Source organism: Moschus berezovskii, chromosome 18 (assembly GCF_049115385.1).
Source record: "Moschus berezovskii isolate FMDL1 chromosome 18, NW_MosBer_1.0, whole genome shotgun sequence".
NCBI lineage: Eukaryota > Metazoa > Chordata > Mammalia > Artiodactyla > Moschidae > Moschus > Moschus berezovskii.
In genome coordinates this window covers 39,855,977-39,877,240 of record NC_142477.1, presented here as the reverse complement: position 1 = coordinate 39,877,240, position 21,264 = coordinate 39,855,977, and the positions used below count along the sequence as shown (strand labels likewise).

Genomic DNA, 21,264 nt, shown 5'->3' with positions numbered 1-21,264 from the left:
AGTAGAAACCTTAAGAGACCCCAAGAAGTTGTTTATCAAGTTTTTGAAAATTATCCTGTTTTTAGAGAGAAATATTTGTGAAAGTTGCTTATTGCCACCACAAAAATATAAAACTATATTCATTTATAACTTGTTATCCCGAAGTTTTAAGTTTTTAAGTATGTTTATTAAGAAGGGCAAAGTATTGAAAGATTGTCTTTGATAGTTTTAAAATCTATTGAGCCTGAGTGTTTGTTATAGGAAACTTTATTTTAGAAGTTGCTTACTGTAGAAAACTGTTTAAAGTTTAAGTTATGTTTGGTCTTACAAACTTCTGAGAATAATCTCATTTAACGTAGTTTTAATGAACTTAACTAGCAGATAAAGACTGTAGATTCTCTTAAAATTAGCCACTCTGCTGAAGATATTCTTCCTTGTGAAAATCTTTACAAGTAATAAGTTAACTGTATAAGGTTAAAGCATAGTACAAGTAGTAGGCAGAATTCTAAAAATAGCTGCAAGATTCCTGTCTTCTGGCTATTCAAACATAAATCTAGACACTGATTTAATTTGGCTTGAAGGTTTTTCAGATGGTATTAATCAGCTGATTTTAAAATAGAGACATTATCCTGGTTTATCTTGGTGGACCCAGTGTAATCAGATAACCTCTTAGAAGCAAAAAAGAGAGGTGGAGGAGCCAGTCAGTGAAATGTGGAAAAGGAAGATGGGAGAAAAGCCGCACGAGGGAAGATTAGAAGAGTGACAAAGACTCATTTCAACCTTGCTGGCTTTGAAGAGGGCCAATATCCGAGGAATAAACGGAGCTAGAAACTTCTAATAATCTCCCAGCCTGTAGCCAGCAGGGAAATGGGGGACCTGAGTCCTGTAACCACATGGAACAGAATTCTGCAAGCAACCTTAAAGAGCCTAGAAATAAATTTCCTCTACAACATCTGACTAGAGATCTCTTTAAGACAATTGGAGATACCAAGGGAACATTTCTTGCAAGGGTAGGCACAGTGAAAGACAGAAGTGACAAGGACCTAACAGAAGCAGAAGAGATTAAGAAGAGGTCTCAAGAATACACAGAAGAACTGTACAAAAAAGGTCTTCATGAACTGATAACCACGATGGTGTGGTCATACACTTAGAGCCAGTGAATGTGTGAAGTCAAGTGGGCCTTAGGAAGCATTACTATGAACAAAGCTAGTGGAGGTGATGGAATTCCAGCTGAGTTATTTCAAATCCTAAAAGAGGATGCTGTTAAAGTGCTGCACTCAGTATATCAGCAAATTTGGAAAATTCAGCAGTGGCCTGAGGACCAGAGAAGGTCAGTTTTCATTCCATTCCTAAAGCAGGGCAATGCTGAAGAATGTTCAAACTATTGTACAGTTGCACTCATCTCACATACTAGCAAGGTAACTCTCAAAATCCTCCAAGCTAGGCTTCAATAGTACGTGAAATGAGAACTTCCAGATGTTCAAGTTGGATTTAGAAAAGGCAGAGGAACCAGAGATCAAATTGCCAGCCTTCATTGGATCATACAAAAGGCAAGGGAATTCGAGAAAAACATTTAGTTCTGCTTCATTGGCTACGCAAAAGCCTTTGACTGTGTGGATCACAGTAAACTGTGGAAAGCTTAAAGAGATGGGAATACTAGACCACCCTGCCTGTCTCCTATGTTTTTCATCCATGGATCAAAGTTTACCAATAATTTCAAGGATATAGGTAGCCAGAAGGTACAGATGAAACATAGACTGTAGATTTCATGGACTGTGGCCCACCAGCCTCCTCCGCCTATGGAATTTTCCAGGCAAGAATACTGGAATAGGTTGCCATTTCCTACTCCAGGAGATCTCCCCAAACCAGGGATCATCTCCTGTGTTGCTAGGCAGTTTCTTTACTACTGACCTACTGACCTACCTGGAAAGATGGAATTGTATATGCCACCCCAAATCTTTTCTCACTGCAGAAGAATGTGTCCTGGTCCATGACACAAAAGGGAGCTATTCCAGTTATTTAACATCTCCTTTTTATATCTCTTTAATTATATAGCTTGTGTTTTTCAGGGGGTCATAATCCATAAATCTATATATTCTAAATTTATTTCTAATAACCAGCCTAGACAGACTCTCTACCTCTGGTAAATACCGTTAATTTGTTTGACAAGAAGACGTGCTTAGCATGCTTACAAGGGGACTTGACTAGATCCCATCTGTCTGGAGGTGAACAGTGGAGGGAGAAAATAGATCACAAGGCTGCTGCTAACTCTTTTCTTCCCAGGTTTATGCGTCTTAGATACTTTTTGTTTTATTCTGTCAGTTTCCTTTGATTTTTTTTTTTTCCCTAGATTTGTTAGACTCGGGAATTGTTTCTGAACCATATGTTGGACACCACATTTAGTGTCATTTAATGTGTTCCTCTTCCTTTTTATTTCTTACAAGCCAGTAATTAATCACTCCTCATCAAGGTAACCAGTTTTGATTAAACTCAGGTTCACATTTTCTTAGAATTCAATCCTTCAGCAGTGGTGCTGTGTACTCCCCTGTTGCAGCATATCAAGTGGCACCTGTGTCCTTTTTCTTTCACTTATCAGGATAGTGAGATGGATCCATGAGTTTGGCTCATGTTCCACCCGCTGTCCTATTCTCACCAGTCCATCAACATTTTACTTAATTTGGCCTTTACTGATCCTTTCTAGAGTTATTATTTTATTAAGAGTTGCCATTTGATGACTATAATTGTCACTTTTTTTTTTTAGTTACATACATAACTTTTTTTTTAGTTATGTAAATATACTTTTTTTCTGCACATAGATACTTAAATTTATTTTCTTTATTATTTCTTTGGGGAAAGTCAGGATAAATAGCATTAAGTTCTTTTCATACAAAACTTTTTAGGTAAAAACTGAATGACAAAAGAGGTTAATTTGGTTAGAACTTTTTTCTTTTAAGATTTAGCCAGTGAATTTGTTGAGTTTGTCCACTAAGTTTGTGTAAGTATGAGTGATTTCCGTGTTATTTTCTTACATAGTATAGGAACAGTGCTGTGTTTTCCATTTTTATGGTTTATCTTTCATGCCTTGGTTGTTGTTTTATAATTTCCTTAAAAACTGACGTATATGACTGGTAATTAACGTATTCTGTCCTTCTTTACAGATTCGCATAAAAGGGTCCCTTCCTTCATTGAGTCCTTTCCCTGAGTCGTTACTTAATTACTGTAAAGGAGGTGTAGCATTCTTTAGACCTGGAGCAGCCGGAGACCGGAAGCTTGATGAAGCTTCCATTAAAGCAATAGGTTTGTCCAGAATGAACTGCTTGCTTAGAAATTAGGCCTAAATATTAATAATGATATATTTTACATTTGATTTTGGGATGTTTCCATGTAATGGAATACTATACTGATAAGGAAAAGATAGTGTATGTATGTTGCCACCATGGAAATATATCCAAGATACATTATTGGAGGGGAAAGAGGGATAGTTGTAAAACTGTATGGATAGTATAATTTTATATATTTTTGTGTACTTGTATTACTTTTGATAAAAAATTGTTTTGTATTGGAAATTATATTTCTAGTATTGAAAAATTTTAAACTTAAATGCCTGTCAATAAATGATTTTTCAAATAAATTAACAATACAGTATTAAGTAGAGCTATATGTATTGACTTTGAAAAATATCCACAACATGCTTAAGTTTAAAGCAAGTAAACTACTAGTAAATAGAGTAGTTTATTTACTGTGTAGTGTTTTTAATATTTTCATGCAACTGACATGTATGAAATATTCCGGAATAATATGTGTAAAAATTCTGTAAGGATCTCCACAACTTTTATACAAAGTATTGAGGATGAGCATGTTTCTTTTATAATCAACAATATGAAAACATTTATTTTGGAAAATAACCAGCAGAGGTGAAGTTGTTGTAATATTAATGTATATACTCATACAATCTTCTCTCGTATTTCCATTCTTGATTAAGGTTGCTTCAGAGAACTTTGTGCTTTGTGTTGGATGCTGCATGTCCGTGATCAGTTATCCTATAGTTGCAGGCAGTATCAGAAGGCAAGAGAAAATGTGGGGGAAAAAAAGGTATTAACTGCACAAGAGTAAGAAAATTGCATAAGTATTACTTGGGAAATTATTGCTTGATAGAATATTTTACTGTTTGTAACTACATTCCGTTAAATCATTAAATCATTATAGTCTGTCTAAAGCAAAAAGCAAATGACCCTTCCAATATCCATAAAGGACCGTGAAGCGGAGTTTGACCCCTGTCTGCTTGAGCACTGTCTCAGTGCAGTGGAATGGGCTTATAGAATGTTGCCCTTCTCTCGATTTTCTAATGTTGAAGAGCTTATTCAGGATCTGATTTTGAGCCTTGTTGCAGAACTGCCACCAATCAGAAAGGTAGGCGAAAATAAATTAAATCAGAATCAGAGACTTTAAAGAATTTTAATTTTGTTTTAATTAAGAATGATGTTGCTTATACAACTCATTTTAAAATTTTTCTGAAGGTAGCGGAAATTTTTGTGAAGGCATTTCCCAATCCTGAGGACGTAAGAGTTTCTTTAAGAGAAAAATATCACTCTCTTCAGCAGAGACTCAGACACTGTGTCGTGAAAGGTAATTTTTGTCATTTCTTAGGCATCTGATAAATTGCTGAAGATTTTCATTTTGTTTTGGAAGCATTTATTTTTTAGTGCTTATGTTTTTATGCGTTCCTCTTTCAAGATGAAGAGTATGAGAAGGCAGAAGTACTTCCTCATTACACTATCACCAAATCTGTTGTTTTGGAATCATACAAAACTGACTTCATGTCATGTCTGTCAGTTAGTAACTATGTGACCATAGGCAAGTTGCTCAGCATCTCTGAGCCTCTTTTCCTTATTTGTAAAATGAGTATATTAATACCTGTGTTATGAATGTATATTGAAAGAGAATTAAACAAGATAAAATATATAAAATGAGTATATAATGTTCCGTGTATATATATATATATAAAAATGTAGATATTTTATTGAAAACTAGTTTTTTCCTTTTAACGGTTACTTTGCTTCTAATTTACAGTTATTTGCATTCAAAATGACCTTTGGAAAATTTTTCATTGTAGAAAAATATAAATAATATCAAATTTAATGTTTTTAAATGTGCAGTTCAATGGCATTAAGCACAGGCATACCTTGGAGATATTATACCTTTGGTTCCAGACCACCATAATAAAGTGAAGATTGCAGTAAAGCAAGTCACATTTATATTTTTGGTCCTAGTGTGTATAAAAGTTATGTTGACAGTGTACTATAGTCTATTAAATGTGCCCTAAAAAAAGACAATATATTAATATAAAACTTTAATTAAAAAGGACCTTATTACTAAAACATGCTAACAGTTATGAGTCATAATCATAATCGTGAATCATAATCTTTTTGCAATAGTAATGTTAAAGATCATTGATCACAGATCTCCATAACAAATATCATAATAATGAAAAAGTGTGAAATACTGTGAGAACTAGCAAATGTGACACAGAGACATGAAGTGAGTCAGTGCTGTTGGAAACATGGTGCCGATAGACTTGCTTGACGAATGATCGCCCCAAACCTTTACCTACAAATTGCAGTATCTGTGAAGTACAATAAATGAGCTATTTCTGTAAATTCATAATGTTGTGGACATTTTTAAAGAATTCAGATTGCTCTCTGTAGAACTATAGTATTTAAGTCTAGTAATATCCTATGCTTGGGCATTGCATTATTATCAGTTCAGTTCAGTCACTCAATCGTGTCCGACTCTTTGTGACCCCATGAATCACAGCATGCCAGGCCTCCCTGTCCATCACCAACTCTCGGAGTTGACTCAAACTCATGTCCATCAAGTTGGTGATGCCATCCAGCCATCTCATTCTCTGTTGTCCCCTTCTCCTCCTGCCCCCAATCCCATCCAGCATCAGAGACTTTTCCAGTGAGTCAACTCGTCGCGTGAGGTGGCCAAAGTATTGAAGTTTCAGCTTTTGCATCAGTCCTTCCAATGAACACCCAGGACTGATCTCCTTTAGAGTGGACTGGTTGGATCTCCTTGCCGTCCAGGGGACTCTCAAGAGTCTTCTCCAACACCCAGTTCAAAAGCATCAATTCTTCGGCGCTCAGCTATCTTCACAGTCCAACTCTCACATCCATACATGACCACTGGAAAAGCCATAACCTTGACTAGACGGACCTTTGTTGGCAAAGTAATGTCTCTGCTTTTTAATATGCTATCTAGGTTGGTTATAACTTTCCTTCCAAGGATGGATCACAATAAACTGTGGAAAATTCTGAAAGAGATGGGAATACCAGACCACCTGACCTGTCTCTTGAGAAACCTATATGCAGGTCAGGAAGCAACGAACTGGACATGGAACAACAGACTGGTTCCAGATAGGAAAAGGAGTATGTCAAGGCTGTATATTGTCACCCTGCTTATTTAACTTATATGCAGAGTACATCATGAGGAACGCTGGGCTGGAAGAAGCACAAGTTGGAATCAGGATTGCCGGGAGAAATATCAATAACCTCAGATATGCAGATGACACCACCCTTATGGCAGAAAGTGAAGAGGAACTAAAAAGCCTCTTGATGAAAGTGAAAGAGGAGAGTGAAAAAGTTGGCTTGAAGTATACTCTGTTTGTGATTTATATTTTTAAGACATTTTTGAAATCTCTAAAATGTCCTGTTTATGTATTAATGATATTTAAAAGTTTTCTGTAGGCAGTCTTGAAAAACTCCCCTTCCTGTGGTTTCTTTTTATGGTTTGTGGTTTAGTCGCTAAGGCTAAGTTGCATGTGACTGTTGCGTTCCCATAGGTGGTTTCTTGTTACTGGTAACAGTTTCTTGTTACCTGAAGTCAAATAGGTGTTTTTGTTCTTTGGATAAAAATGTACTTATTTTCTCTTGTTTGCTACTGTGCGGGAATGAGAAAAATGTTACTGATTCTTTTTATAATATCTGATTTTTGAAATAAATTACTTCTAACATTTTCATTTTCCAGGGCATACTTTTTTATGGAGTCCCATTTATTCTTCTTTAATAGACTTTTTCTAGCTTCTAAAGTTCTACTTTAACATTATGGACTGTAACTTTCTAACAAATATTGAAGAAGGCATGATCTATAAGACTGTGAAACTAAGCCCTCAGTTAGGTTTCATGTTCCCAGCATGAGACCAGAGTTGGATCCCCTTATGTCTTGTGTTGAAATATTTTAATGAACTTCAAGGCCTTTTGTTCTTTTCTTTCTAGGTCCCCAAACAGAGGAGATGATGTCTGTTATCATGCATTCTATCCATAAAGTGAGGGTGAAAGCCCTAAAACGTGTGCAGAGAAATATAGGTTCTTTTGAAATGAATATATGGGAGCCAGTTGAGGAAGAAAAGCCAGCCGAGGTTGCAGGTTTTGACAGGTTTTCCTTGGGAACTAGTCTGAGCAGGAGCACACTCACAGAACTGGGCAGTTCTCTGGCTCACAGTGATGCAGATACGACCGATACCCTCTCAGAAGCTTTGGCAGCTGAAGATAAAAGTAGCACACGTTTCTATCAAAGGTACAGTTGAGATCTCTTTAAGTAGAAAACATTCACTTCCTTTGGGAAAAAAAGTATTTTCATGCAACTACTGACCTAACTTCTACTCCCAGCAACCTCACTACTGTATTATTAACAATGAATGAAAAGTGCCATACTCACAGGAATGTCAGAAGTGTAAATGAGACCTTACATTTGAAAATCCACTTAAAGTATTACTGAGATACTAAATGATTTTGCCATCTGAAGGTATAAAATAAAATGAGTAGATGAAATTCTAGAGTTTACTGGAGGACTTTTAGTTCTTTTAGTAATCTTAGACCTAAATAGTTTAGGGTTATTTGGTTAGCTGTATTGTTTTTAGGGGCTTCCCTGGTGGATCAGTCAGTAAAGGATCTGCCTGCAATGCAGGAGTCTTGGGTTTGACTCCTGGGTTGGGATGATCCCCTGGAGAAGGAAATGGGAACCCACTCCATTGTTCTTAGGGTTTTCATGGCAGGAATTTGAATATCCTTTTTTTTGTTTGTTTTACATATTCATCTTTGAAGCTTGTCTATAAATTGTCGAGAAATTCTTGCTTGTCATTTTAACCTCTTTTACTTTGATTTAAACAGATTTTTTTCCTTTATAATTCCAGTATCTACAATGCAATTTATCTTTCTCATGACTGAAAAACCATATAGTTAATCGTATCTTGTTTAGGTGAAATGGTGTCTGCCTCAAACATCTGCTGAGACCGTAGCTAGCAGTGTCATGAATGGTGTGCTTGCTCCACCAGACAACTGCAGTGTTAGCACAGAAACACCTTGGAGGCTGCTTTGCTATACAGTCTTAATAGGAAGAGGTACAGTGGCTTCAGCCCAGGTGCCTAACTGGAACTTTTATTTTATTGAGGGAACTAGGGATCTATGTTCTCCCCTAAGAACCATGTTGAAAAGAAACAGACTTAAAAGTAATTATGGTTAGGTGCCTGCCCAACAGGTTTCATAGCAGCAGAAAGTGTTCAGAAAAAATACCTAGCTTTTGTATGCTAAAGAATCCTAAGGGCAGTCCTGCTCCTTGCTCATCACACAGGGAAGCTAAAAGGGACAGATGCAAGAGAGAAACTGGAAACCATAAACTAAGATGTGTATTGGTGGCTTGTGATTTTTATTGATTTTGTATTCCTAAATTCTGACCTGTTAGAATTCTTTTTTTTTTTTTGCCCAGAAAGTCTTTTTTTTATAGTGAAATTTCTTGGAACACATTTTAGTCTTTTTTAATATCAGATTTCTCTTTTGATATTACTGTTATATTTTTTGGACTCTGAATGTTCAGTTCTAACAAGTGCTTAGAGATCATTTAGTCCAGCTCCCTCATTTGCAAAACAGGTAATCAAGGCATTGAAAAATGATAGGTATGACTTAAACAGCGGAGAGAGTTTTTACTGTCAACAGTTTTAGTGATTAAATGATTTTTAATTTTGTCTTTTCAAACTTTATTTTGCTACAGAAGTGCCCCAAATCACATGGAATTAACATTGACTGGTAAGCCCAAAGGTAAAAAGAAAGTATATAATCAAAAGGAAAACCCTAAAAGAAAAGAAGATTGTGAAAAGTTATTGCAAAATGCCCTTCCTGTAATAGGTGTTTGGGAATTTGAACGTGACGATGATGAATATATTAAATTCCTTGAACTCTTCTTGAGTTATGTTCTTGAAAGAGACCTACTTGGTTCCAAGGATGCTGGCATTCCATTTCTAACTAGTTTTTCTGGACATCTGAGAGAACATGAACTTAATTCTTTACTTTTTGATGTACATACAACATTAAAACGACGTCACAGCAAAACCAAAAGGCAGAATGTGTTCAGAGCCGGCTCCTGCTTTGTTGTTGCTCCTGAGTCATATGAGTGTGAAAAATCAGAAAACCAGACACTTTCAGCTTCCATACTAGCTAATCAAGGGATCAGGCATTTTTCCAAGAACCCTTTAAATGAAGTCAATAAAAATGAAGGGAAGAGTGGGTTGTTCGGTTTAAAACAGAAGTCAGTTTATAGAATACAAGATGACAATGCAGAGAAAACTTTAATACAGAGATTGTCAAACCATAGTGTTTGCATTCCCAAATCCACTGAAACTAGAAGATGTAGTTTCAAAGCAATTCAATGCAATGATATTAACCCTCAAGAAGACCTTCCTGTAGCACTAAATAACATGTGTGACAATACAAGAAGGCTATTGGAATGGATGATAAGATGGTCTGATAAAAGACTGCTCTGTGATTCTGGACTCACTGAGCCATCCTGTGAGTACAGTCCTGTCATTCGTGTAAAGACCTCTACAGCCGCCATTCTTACATCATTGTGGCTTTTGGAACAACCCTATTTTGCTACATATAAGGCAAAAAATGCCATCATTAAGGTAAATGCTTGAATTACTTATGATTAGATACAAATTAGAATTCTTATTTTAGATTAAAACTGTATTTGTACTTCCCTACTTAAAAAGAATCAATAAGTAACAATTGATGACAATGCTAATAGTAACATTTTTAAAAGTAGTTCCTTTAATTCTTAGAAATGATTTATTAGGGTTAAAGTACTTTCAGAGAGGCTGTGAGATTTTGAGGTTCCATGTGTGTTTATAAAAAAGAAAAAGGGAGTTTCCTAGTGGACTAGTGGTTAGAATTTGTCACTGTCTGTGGCATGGCCCCACTTCAGTCCCTGTTCAGGGAACTGAGATTCTGCATGGCCAAAATAAAAAAGATAATTTTAAGTGATATTACAAGTGATTATTACATTTATATTTTACTAAATGTCTTTATAATAGTAAAGAAAGTGAAGTGAAAGCCACTTTACATTTTTAGTTCTGTTGTCCTATGGCCTGAAAACATTGGTGATTTACCTTTCAAGTTTGTAAGGCTGATTTCTTTTGAATACTCAAGGTAGTCAATCTTGTTTTTTTCTAAGTGGAATAATGAGGTAGCCATTGCTTTAGCATCAGATTCTGAGTATGAGAAATGTGATGAATACTCGATAAATGAGTAAGAGACTTACTCAGAAGTTCTGTAGAAAGTATTGATCATCTAAAAATATAATGAAAAGTAAGGGATTCAGTAATGAATATTAAGTACTATGAATGGTTTGTTTTAGGTGCTAGAGAATAATTCCCCTGGGCCTCAGAATGGACCCAGTATAGAGAGTGATTATAAAACAGATGCTGGCTGTTCTGCTGCAGTATCCACGCAAGGTGGGACTGAGGAAATAAATGATCAAAATGAGTCCTGTCAAAGTATCTTGAAGTAAGTTGCCGATTGTAGATTCCTTGTTTGATGATGTTTGGTCTCGAAGGAGAACTGAACCCTTGAAAGTTACAGAAACGAGTGTTTCTTTGAACTAGAGAAGCAGCAAGGAGTGTTTTCTGAAATATTTTAATAATACGTTACAAATTTTGTTTCTTTCCATGTTAGTCTAGCGTATATCTTCTGAGACAGGAGCAAATTCATCCCAAGAGATCCCTTTATTATGTTCATTGACTTCCTGTGTCAAAGTTGAACTAGCCATCTCATCCATTTTTACTTAATACGTAGTACTGTGAGGAATATGTCCTTGAATACTAAAGCTGAAGGCTTGGTACCAGGAAGATTCCTTTATGGGAATGGGAAATTTAGATAAGCTGAAATTATTCTAATCTGAGTAAATAAAAATGGGATATTCAGTTATTCATTGAACCTTTTTAAATACATTTTTTATTCATTTTAACCTTTTATTGATATTCTGCTATGTGCCATATGTGGTTAAAACAAAGACCTCATAAATATGAAAGCTTAGTTTGTTCTTTTCCAATTAACTGAATCCGTTGAAAGCAAACTCTTTTGTTCCCAAGTATGAGTTACGATTTTAGCTGCTTCATTTTTGTCAATAGAATGCCAACAGAGGTAAAAAATCCTGAAATAAAAGGAACCAAAGATGAGATTATTTCTGTCACTGATGATACTGAAAAAGAATTTGTAGATATCGATGAGGATCTTTTAGAAGTAGAAGCATTTACACAGGAGGAAATGGATGTATACCCATCAGACCATGAAGGTCAGTTTATTTAGCTAATCTTTTTGTTTGACCTTACTGATTTGATAGGGTGAGTGATTATGAGATAACTTAGTCTTATATCTAAATTGGCATGTTTATAAAATAGCCTAAATCCAGTTGTTTAAAGAGAATTTAATATTTTTGAAATGTTAAGCATATTAACTCGTAACCTGAGTTTGGAGTCTTTTGCCTTGCTGTGTTAATTATTTTGAGTCTCTTCATTTCTGTGAACGTTTCCTTGGCAGGCTTCTTTAAAACAGCAATTCTCAGAGTTTTATATGGAATTATACACACTGATATAAGCCCTTTCAAGGTGTATCTGGACTCACTTAGTGAAGAGGGGTTGTCTCTAGGTGTTAAAAAATACTTTTGTAAGGAGGATAGGAAATGTTTCTGCCATCATATGTTTCCTGTAATATTCCTGAACCTTCTGAAAAGTAAATTGATTAACTTTCAAAAGGTCTGTGTTTTCTTCCCTCTTGTTTCCCCATAGAGGATGCTAAAGAGTTTGCCAAAGAACCTGTTGAAAGTGTTGAAAGTCCCAATATTGCCATTTACATGCAGATGCAGACCTTACCACAGCATTTAGAAAAGGTAAGTGTGTAAATATGGATTATTATTGTTTTTTTTAAGTTGCTCAGTCGTGTCTGACTCTTTTGTGACCCTATGGACTGCAGCCCACCAGGCTCAACCGTCCATGGAATTTCCCAGGCAAGAATACTGGCATGGGTTGCCATTTCCTTCTCCAGGGGATCTTCCCAACCCAGGGATTGAACCCGTGTCTCCTGTGTTGGCAGACAGATTCTTTACCACTGAGCCGCTGGGAAGTCTTCGTAAATATAAAGTTACTTGAATCATGCTATGGTAACACTATAGTGTTTTTATTCAGTATATCCAACCAACGCTATTGTCTCTTAAAAGTATACTGTGATTGTAAAGTATAGCCATGCAGCATTTTTCTTTCACAGAAATTCTGTTACTAGTAAGATATAATACTTTCAGGCAGTGAACTGTTAATTTCATAAATTGCTGTAGTAAATTAATTTAGCCAAGAGTGCTGCAGATGTTCCTTATTCAAAATGTATAAGTTCATCAGTAGTGTGCCATTTTTGTGCATACATGCACTTTTATGTATTATTTGTTTTCTCAAAACTCTATACACTAGATTTCCAGGTAAGACACAGACATTTCTAATTATTGAAACAATTCCTTTAAAAGGGATTAGTTTGGTTTTTTTTTTTTCTCATTTTCTAGTTGTTTTCACAGTGTACAGTTGGCCCTTAAACAACATGGCATTTAGGGGCTTCGACACCCCCATGCAGTCAAGAACACATGTCTGGTCATCCCTTAGTGTTCACAGAGGATTGGTCCTTGGGCCTGGTGTGGATTCAGCCAACCCCCAGATCATGTATTTATTGGAAAAAAAAATCTGCATATCAGTGTACCTGCTCAGTGCAAACCCAAGTTGTTCAGAGTTCCTTGTACTTAGGTAGTAATGCATGTGTAATTTACAGATACATCATAAATACATTGTAAATGATTTCTAGTGGCATGATGTGTCTTTGCAGTTTAATATGCTCAGTGGCTTAAGGTGATGGGCTAGAGGCAGCACAGGATGAAGGTCTAGTCAGAGCAGGACCGGGAGTACATTTCAGTGTTTGGTTTCTCACTTGCTTTCAGACTGTTTTTGTTCAGGCGAGTGGCTAATGTGAAACCCAAGATACCAAAGACAGCAATACATGTTTCACCTGTTTTCTTTTTTGGGTGCTGTTAATTTTAGCAGCATTCCACAGGAGGGGCTCAGTGTCCAAGGGCAGAACCACTGGAGACGTGTATGGAGGAAGAATCAACTGAACAGAGAGGGTAAGGGGAAAAGTCTGGGGCCTTCAGGGCTCTCACCTGGGAGTCACGTGATGAAGAGGATGCTTTTTCCTCATAATTGAAAGTATATGTTTTATAGTGATACTGTGTTCCTGGTGAAACGGTAACTTCAGTTTAATTGCAATGGTAATGATGATTTTTAGTAAACATTATACTTCTAAATTTTGATAGAGTGAGGTAAATAATGACATCTAAACTACCTTTTGTTCTCCTGTCACTATCAGTCTTAAAATATAGCTAGAAATACCCACAGTTTATTCACCTGCTAATTAAGGTCCTCCCTTTCCCTACTAGTTTCATTTGTATTGGGTAAAAGTAACAAATCATATTAGTCATAACATATGTGTATATCTTTCACTGTTGTGGTACGATCACTGCACACTGTCCACGGGGCTTTGATGGACACATACTCTGCCTGCTAGCTTATTATTGCTTCAAGGATAGCTGAAGACAGTTTGCATATGTTGCAGTCTGGGCATGATTTCTTAATTGTTAGGATTTTTTAAGTTTTGAATTTTTAGAATTACTTTGACTAAGGAAGGCAACTCAGTTAAATTCTCTTTCTCTTATGTACAAATTTTGTTCAGGCCTTCTGTGAATAATTGATAAAAGAATATATTTAATGTCCTGTGTCTTTACAAGTAATATAAATTTTCTATTAATAAAAAACTAGTCATTGCAGTTTCAGATGTGATAATGGGCTCTGTAGTGTTCTGAGCAAAGTTTCTGCTTCTTCCCAGGTGAAGTTTGAGGTCCCAGCTAACTTCATTTCCACTCATTTTAGATTATATTATTTCTGTTGCCAAACATTTAATAATGTTCAAGTCATGTATTAAAGCCATCCAGACATATTCTTTGCTTTTATTTGAATCTCTTACTATTGCTATGGAGACAAATGTAAATAGATTGTAATTATGAGCTAAGCATTACAGAAGATTAGAGGATGTTTAGACCCTTAGATGGCTGAGCCTTAGATCACCTGTATCTTAGATAATGTGAAGACATCTTCCTAATTGATTATTAATCTTTAATTATAGTATGATCGAAGCCTCTGCTGATCTTGAACACATCATTCCTCATTCATTTTGTGTAGATACAAATTCAGAAGTTTCTAGGTAAGCATTTTTGCATACCGTACCATTCTGATATAATTACAAATAGGAAAGAGAATAAAATGATGCCTGCTATACCATTTTGAAACAATTACTAAACATCTTGACCAAAAACTAAGAGAGTAAAATGAAATCAACATTACGCATTGAAAGATCAAAAGAGGTATCCATTTCTGACAACTTTATGTTTCTTACTGAAAGATTTTCCTGTAACTGTTGTGTTTTAAAGACATGCAGGAACTATTTTAGAACAAGTCTCTTCCAAAAAAGAGAAGTCATGGGTACGTTATTGAAAGAGGTAGTTCTTGCTCATGTTCAGCCTTTAGTATATTTCTCATGAAATACGAAATACCTTTAATTCTCTCAGAGAATAGTCATCCAGTTTTGTCTTTTGAATTTCTATTCCAGTGGTTGAAGTGTATAAATGGTGTTGAAATCAGAGAATGATACAGCATAAATTTGCTTTAGAAAAATTCTCCGTAATTAGAATTTATCTTCTTGCTACTTATTAAAAAACAAAGGCCAGTAAAGTTGTGTTAAAACAGGCAAGTAAGTTGTAATGTCTGTTCTTCATGGATCTCCCAGATAGAATTCTGTTATCAAGCACATGCTTAATAAAAAGGCTCATATTATGGCTGAAAGGGAATGAGTGTAAATCCAAATAAATCTAAACACAGTTTAATATGTTATTTTCTTTTTAGAGACAGTGATCAGTTCCTTCGGACATGATATTACCTGCTCCCTAAATTGATTTACTTATAAAACATTGAATACCTCCTGTGTTTTAAGGAATCATCCTCAAACAGTCATTTTATTTAAAACAAAAACTTACTTTGACTTTTATTTCTAAATCAGCATTTTTTGTTAGGATTTAGTTATTAATGTAAACTCTCTGGTTTGTTTGGAAATGAAATATTCACAATATTATTGTTTCACATTTACTGAACAACAGCAGGAGTTTTCTCTACCCATGTTAAAATTAAATATATTTTAAAAATACATTTATTTATTTTTGGCTGTGCTGGTTCTTTGTTGCTGTGCGAACTTTTCTCTAGATGCAGCAAGTGGGGACTAGTCTTTAGTTGTGATGCTCAGGCTTCTCATTGCACTGACTTCTCTTGCTGTGGAGCACAGGCTCTAGGGCACGTGAGCTTGGTACTTGTGGTTCCCAGGCTCTCAAGCACAGGCTCAGTGGTCGTGGCACACGGGTATAGTTGTTCCATGGCATGTGGGATCTTCCTGGGTCAGGGTTTGAACCTGTGTCTCCTGCATTGACAAGTAGATTCTTTACCACTGAGCCACCAGGGAAGCCCAGAATTAAACATATTTCTTAACCCATACTTTCCATAGTTTTCTTAAATCCACTCTGGATCTTAAAATTTAATCCAAGAAATATATTCCTAAGCCAAATTACATCGTCTGTCCAGCTAATCAGAATGATTGCACAGGTCTCAAACTCAGATGCCTACAGGGACCAGACAAGTAAAATAAATGTGTGAGCTGTCCTGGGCTTTGTAACACCATAGGGCGGGGCCATGGCTGGCTAGACATCACATGTCCCTTAGTTACGGCATTTGGATGAACAGCTCTGCTGATGACAAATGTGTCTGGGGGCTTTAGGGTTTAAATTTCCTGAAAACTTCCAGAAAGCTTTTAAAATAGAATAAAAAAGTAGGATCAAAATACTCAGCTCATAGACACCTAATGTGGTTTTTTTCCTTGATTAATGTGTGCTTTTTATTTATATGCTTTCACATAGTACTCCAGTCTCTGCATGTAAGGATAAATCTTCCTCAGCTCCACCTTTGGCATCAAATGGAGTCACAGTGGCTTCACAAACACCTGGACCAACAGCTCAGCCAACCCAGATAAACGAACCCAGGGCTCAGTTATCACAGTCTTCCGATTCTGTTAGGCAAATGCTTCAAGATGAAATGTTTAAATTAGTTCAGGTAAGCACATCTCCGTTTAACCAAGTAAGTCTACGCATGATATATACGTCAGGTTTTAAAATACGAACAAATTTCTGAAGTCTCATGAGTTAAAATTAAATCGCAGGGTTTCCCTGCTTTGGGCACTTTTCCTTTGTTATTCTGAAGTCCTAATTCTAGGGCCTAGAGTCTCAATTGTGTTCCCTACTTCTCCTGATGACTTCTTTTTTCTGAGCTCTTGGGAATCCAGAGCTGCTGACAGAAGTGAGGTGGCTGAGCAGACCAGCCAACCCCTGCTCAAAAGGTATCTGAAGTTTATTTTCTGACACAGCCTGTCACATCATATTTGGTTTGAAATTGTCACCTGCATTTAAAGTATTGTTCACTTTCCGTCATCTTTTTCTCACCTGGATATCCTTTTCTCTGTCTGCCAACAATTTTAAAATTCTTTCCCTTTCCCTTTTCTGTTGTATTCCTTATACATTAATTCCCCTCACATCTGTTCTTTTCTTCATGTACTCTACATTCACTTTCATATCTTTTTATGTGGTGCAGTGTACCATTTCTATACCAACAATTCTGGGCACTAATTTCTCTTTGAATTTATGTGCCCTGATACAAAGACTTTTTTAGCATGCGCCACCATCCCATGGAACTTCTTGAAACTGATTTTATTCTTCTGAGTCCCTTATTTCCCTTTTCTCTTTAGTAACATCACCTATTTTACCAGGTTAGAGTTTAATTTTTTGTTTATAATTTTCACAGATTACTTTTTTATTTATTGGCCAAACTGCATGTGGAATCTAGATCCCTGACCAGAGCTTGAACCCATGCCCCCTGCAGTGGAAGCACAGAGCCCCAACCACTGGACTGCCAGGAAGTCCCCTGCTTAAAGTTTTAGAGGCATTTGTCAGACTTGTTTTCTGGATTGCCTAGAGTCTTTGCTGGTTACTGCCCTGTATATTTAACAAGCTATCAAGATAATTCTGATACACACAGAAGATTGAGTCGCTGCCTTGGAGAGTCACCTTTCCCTCTTTCACTGCGCGTGCTCAGTGTCTTCTTGATTCTTTGCCTAGGTTGTATGTCTATTTCTTTTTTTTTTGGTTTTACCAGTTCATTGCTATTAACCCAATTCCCTCCACCCTCCTCATGTGTGAGTGCTCAGTCATGTAACCCCATGCACTGCAGCCCACCAGGCTTCTCTGTCCGTGCGTTTTTCCAGGGAAGAATACTAGAGTGGGTTGCCATTTCCTTCTCCATATGTGCTATTTCTGTAACTGTCACCAACCTTAGATTCTTAGAACTTCACACTTCTATTGTCTTAAACATGCATTTCTGAGATCTTCTTCTCCAGATATTGTTCTAATACTGTTACTTTTCTGTTCTAAAAATCTTAAGTGAATTTCAGGTACAAATTTATATACTCTATGTTGTCAATCATGTGTTAAAGTACAAAGAGTAAAAGGAAATGCTAAAAATGTTAATACTATTTATCTTTGGGAATGGGATTATATATCATTTTTTATTTTCTTATGCTTTTTTATGTAATAAACATGTATTTCTTTTATAATTGAAGGGAACCTCCATTTTTTATTAAATTTGTTTTTAATTGAAGGGTAGTTGCTTTACAGTACTGTATTGGTTTCTGTCATACATCACCATGAATCAGCCGTGGATGTACCTATGTCTCCTCCCTCTTGAACCTCCCACCCCACCCCACCCCTCTAGGTTGTTACAGAGCCTGCGTTTGAGTTCCCTAGTCATACAGCAAATTCCCATTGGCTATCTAGTTTACTTATGTATATATTTCCATGTTACTCTCTCCATTCGTCCCACCCTCTCTTTCCTCCCCCAACTGCCCTATGTGTATAAGTCTGGGGAACCTAAATTTTAAAAAAAGCCTGCAGGGTTTTCTTCTTGGCTTATTTTATAAAGTACAGCTTTTAATCTTCCCTCTTTTCCCACCATACTCTCCCAAGTCTAGTGGTTCTCAGAGTGTGGGCTCTGAACCCTTAGCATCAGCATCACTTAGATATTTGACACACAGGTTGTCAGGCCCCAATCCCAGACAGATTGGAATCAAACTCTGGGGATGGTGCCCATCAAAGAGTGAAAGTCCTCAGGTGACTCTGAGGCATGCTGCAGCTAGGGAACCACTATGCTAGCCTCTCTTCTCATTAGCTGTAAATTTCCTGCTCCATCGAAGCCAGTGTGTGTACTAGTGATCTGAAAGCTTTTCTGCACATTGAAGTCACCTCATCATCCTAAAAACTACTCATCCTGGCTCACATCCCCCGGATGCTTTAATTTTATTGGCATGGAGTGTGACCTGGCCATGGGGATTTTTTAACTCCTCCTCAAGTGATTCTGTTGTGCAAGGTTTGTCAACCATTGTACATACCTTTGCCTTTCACTCGAATAGCCCTTTCACAGGAATTTCTCACTCTTTGCCTGTTTCCTGATCTCTACTTTTTTCTTCCGTGAAAACCTGTTCACACACCCATTTAGGAATTCTTCTTTAATTATCCTCACCCACAAAATAAAAAAAAATTTAAAAATTTAGGCAATCTAGTTATCCTCACCTGCTCCATCAGCTCACTCCTTTATGATCCCTGGGATATTTATGTAAACTGCTTCACAGATGGTCTCAAGTCGTATTATGAGTTCATAGTCCTAGTTGACTCCTCCTTGGAGACAGGAAGCTATTCTTCTTTTCCTTTTTTTTTATATCTCTTCCAGCTATGCTTCATGCTCAGCACGTATGGGTGTGACAGATACTAAGATGGAAGTATGACTGTTATGGGATACTCAGATAATTGTTGCTTCTTTGGGTCTTTTCATTAGATTTTAAGATGTTTCTTTAATTTTTGTTTTATTCTAGCTTCAACAGATCAACTTCATGAGCCTAATGCAAATAGTAGGATCATCCTTTGCTAACCTCCCAGATATTCATCAACTTCTACAACAGTCCCAGTCTGTGCATTTGGTGGGAAGCCAAGGCTCAAACCCCGCAAGAGGGAGTAATGATGTTGGAGACGCCAGTAGAAATCTGAAGGAGAGATTTTTCATTAAACCACAACCCATGGGAGAGTATGCCAGAGAGCCTGGCAAGAACAGACTACACTGCCATAAAGAAATTGTGCAATCCAGTGAAAATAGTAATGGAAACTTAGAGGTAATGCATTTAAAAATACCACTGAAGTTGTCCTCGTAGTTTCAATGGTTGGTTATTTGAGTAAATGAGTTATTTAGTAGTTATCATATTCTACCCACTCTAAAACATATTGAACACTATTTACAAAATAAGGAGTTTGTAATATATTTTAAAATTACATCATAGTTTTTTCTTTCTCTTCCAGAATGTTCCACATGGGAGTGTTCCTTTTTGTCAGTCAGAAGGTCAACCCCAGAATAGAGGACTAACTCCAGCATCTCACAGCTTACCAGCCACTTCTTTGTCTCCAGTCCCTGCTGGAAACACTCACCTCCACCTTTTGTCCGCATCTTCTGCCATTCCAAAGACACCTAGACTTATCCCCACTGCAAATACTTCCAGACCTAGTGATGGTTTCACTTTGCTTCAGTTTCAGCCCAAGCCTGAATTTAAGCCCGTTTCCTTCCACACAGAAAGAGTTCCTCAAGTTCCCTTCAGTCCTCTGCCACAGCCTAGAGAGGCTTGGGGATTATCTGATTTCTCACAGCCTCCTTTGCCAAAGACAGCAAAGGACACTGCTTCAATGTCCCATTTGAATCTGAGCCAGTATAATACTGAAGCCATAAAAAAAGCAGTTGAGCCAAAAAAATGGGCAGAAACAATAACTAAAGAAATCCCAAAGCATGTGAACTTGGATCAGTATGTTGGACAAGAAAACCTGACACCTCAACAGGGCTCTACAATGTTTATGAAACCAGAAAACATTTTTGATGTTAAACCAGGACTCTTTGAGATATCTTCTCAGAATTCCTCTGGACTTCCTTTATTGCACCTGCAACTTAAACCTCCTTACATGTTTTCTTCTATCTCAAGAGCATCAGTTACAATTCCTTCAATACCTATTAGAACCATGGCAGAAGAAAGAAAATGCCCAAGGTTATCACTACTTCATTCATGTCTAGGCCCAGAAAATATGGTAATGATTTTTGCAGAGTGTTGCAAAAGCACTTTCCTGCATTTTTCATAGCATAAATGTACACTCAATGAAAAGCTCTAACACATTTATTTTTCAAGAAATAATACTTCTGTTATTAGAAATAACATACACATTTGATTTAAAATAATAATTGGGTATCTTAAAGGTTTTAGGGCTTCCCAGGTGACACTCGTGGTAAAGAACCTGCCTGCCAATGCAGGAGACATAAGACACATGGGTGTGATCCCTGGGTCAGGAAGATCCCCTGGAGAAGGAAATGGCAACCCACTCCGGTATTCTTGCCTGGAAAATTCCATGGACAGAGGAGCCTGGTGGGCTACAGTCCATGAGATCGCAGACTTGGACACTACTGAAGCAATTAAGCATGCACAGAGGTTTTAGGTCTTTCTTGTACATCAGTACCAGAGTTTTCTAGACTCTTATAGATATGTCTGAGATCCTGCTCAGAGAAGAAATAAGTAAAATAAACTGACCAGTATTCTTGTTTATATGTGTAGGGGAGTGTGTGTATGTGTGTATGTTTCTGTCTAGAGTGAGAGAGCATTGTTTGAGGTTCCTAGCAATTGTAATATGATTTCCTTCAAA

The 21,264-nt window shown here is 36.8% G+C and overlaps 1 protein-coding gene across 8 annotated transcripts in view; it reads left to right on the top strand.

Moving 5' to 3' along the window:
- CPLANE1 (ciliogenesis and planar polarity effector complex subunit 1) overlaps nucleotides 1-21,264 on the top strand; it is a 103,643-nt gene that overhangs the window by 31,693 nt on the left and 50,686 nt on the right. For 4 of the 8 annotated variants that reach the window (XM_088827653.1, XM_088827656.1, XM_055422163.2 and 1 more), the window contains 14 exons: nucleotides 3,138-3,276; nucleotides 3,962-4,071; nucleotides 4,231-4,389; nucleotides 4,497-4,605; nucleotides 7,254-7,554; nucleotides 9,025-9,934; nucleotides 10,666-10,814; nucleotides 11,438-11,601; nucleotides 12,095-12,195; nucleotides 13,382-13,464; nucleotides 14,520-14,597; nucleotides 16,354-16,546; nucleotides 19,410-19,703; nucleotides 19,888-20,658. In XM_088827653.1, coding sequence (XP_088683779.1) covers nucleotides 3,138-3,276; nucleotides 3,962-4,071; nucleotides 4,231-4,389; nucleotides 4,497-4,605; nucleotides 7,254-7,554; nucleotides 9,025-9,934; nucleotides 10,666-10,814; nucleotides 11,438-11,601; nucleotides 12,095-12,195; nucleotides 13,382-13,464; nucleotides 14,520-14,597; nucleotides 16,354-16,546; nucleotides 19,410-19,703; nucleotides 19,888-20,658 — 3,561 coding nt within the window. The remainder of the gene's footprint in view (nucleotides 1-3,137; nucleotides 3,277-3,961; nucleotides 4,072-4,230; nucleotides 4,390-4,496; nucleotides 4,606-7,253; nucleotides 7,555-9,024; nucleotides 9,935-10,665; nucleotides 10,815-11,437; nucleotides 11,602-12,094; nucleotides 12,196-13,381; nucleotides 13,465-14,519; nucleotides 14,598-16,353; nucleotides 16,547-19,409; nucleotides 19,704-19,887; nucleotides 20,659-21,264) is intronic. The other 4 variants (XM_088827652.1, XM_088827651.1, XM_088827655.1 and 1 more) reach the window with 4 other exon arrangements.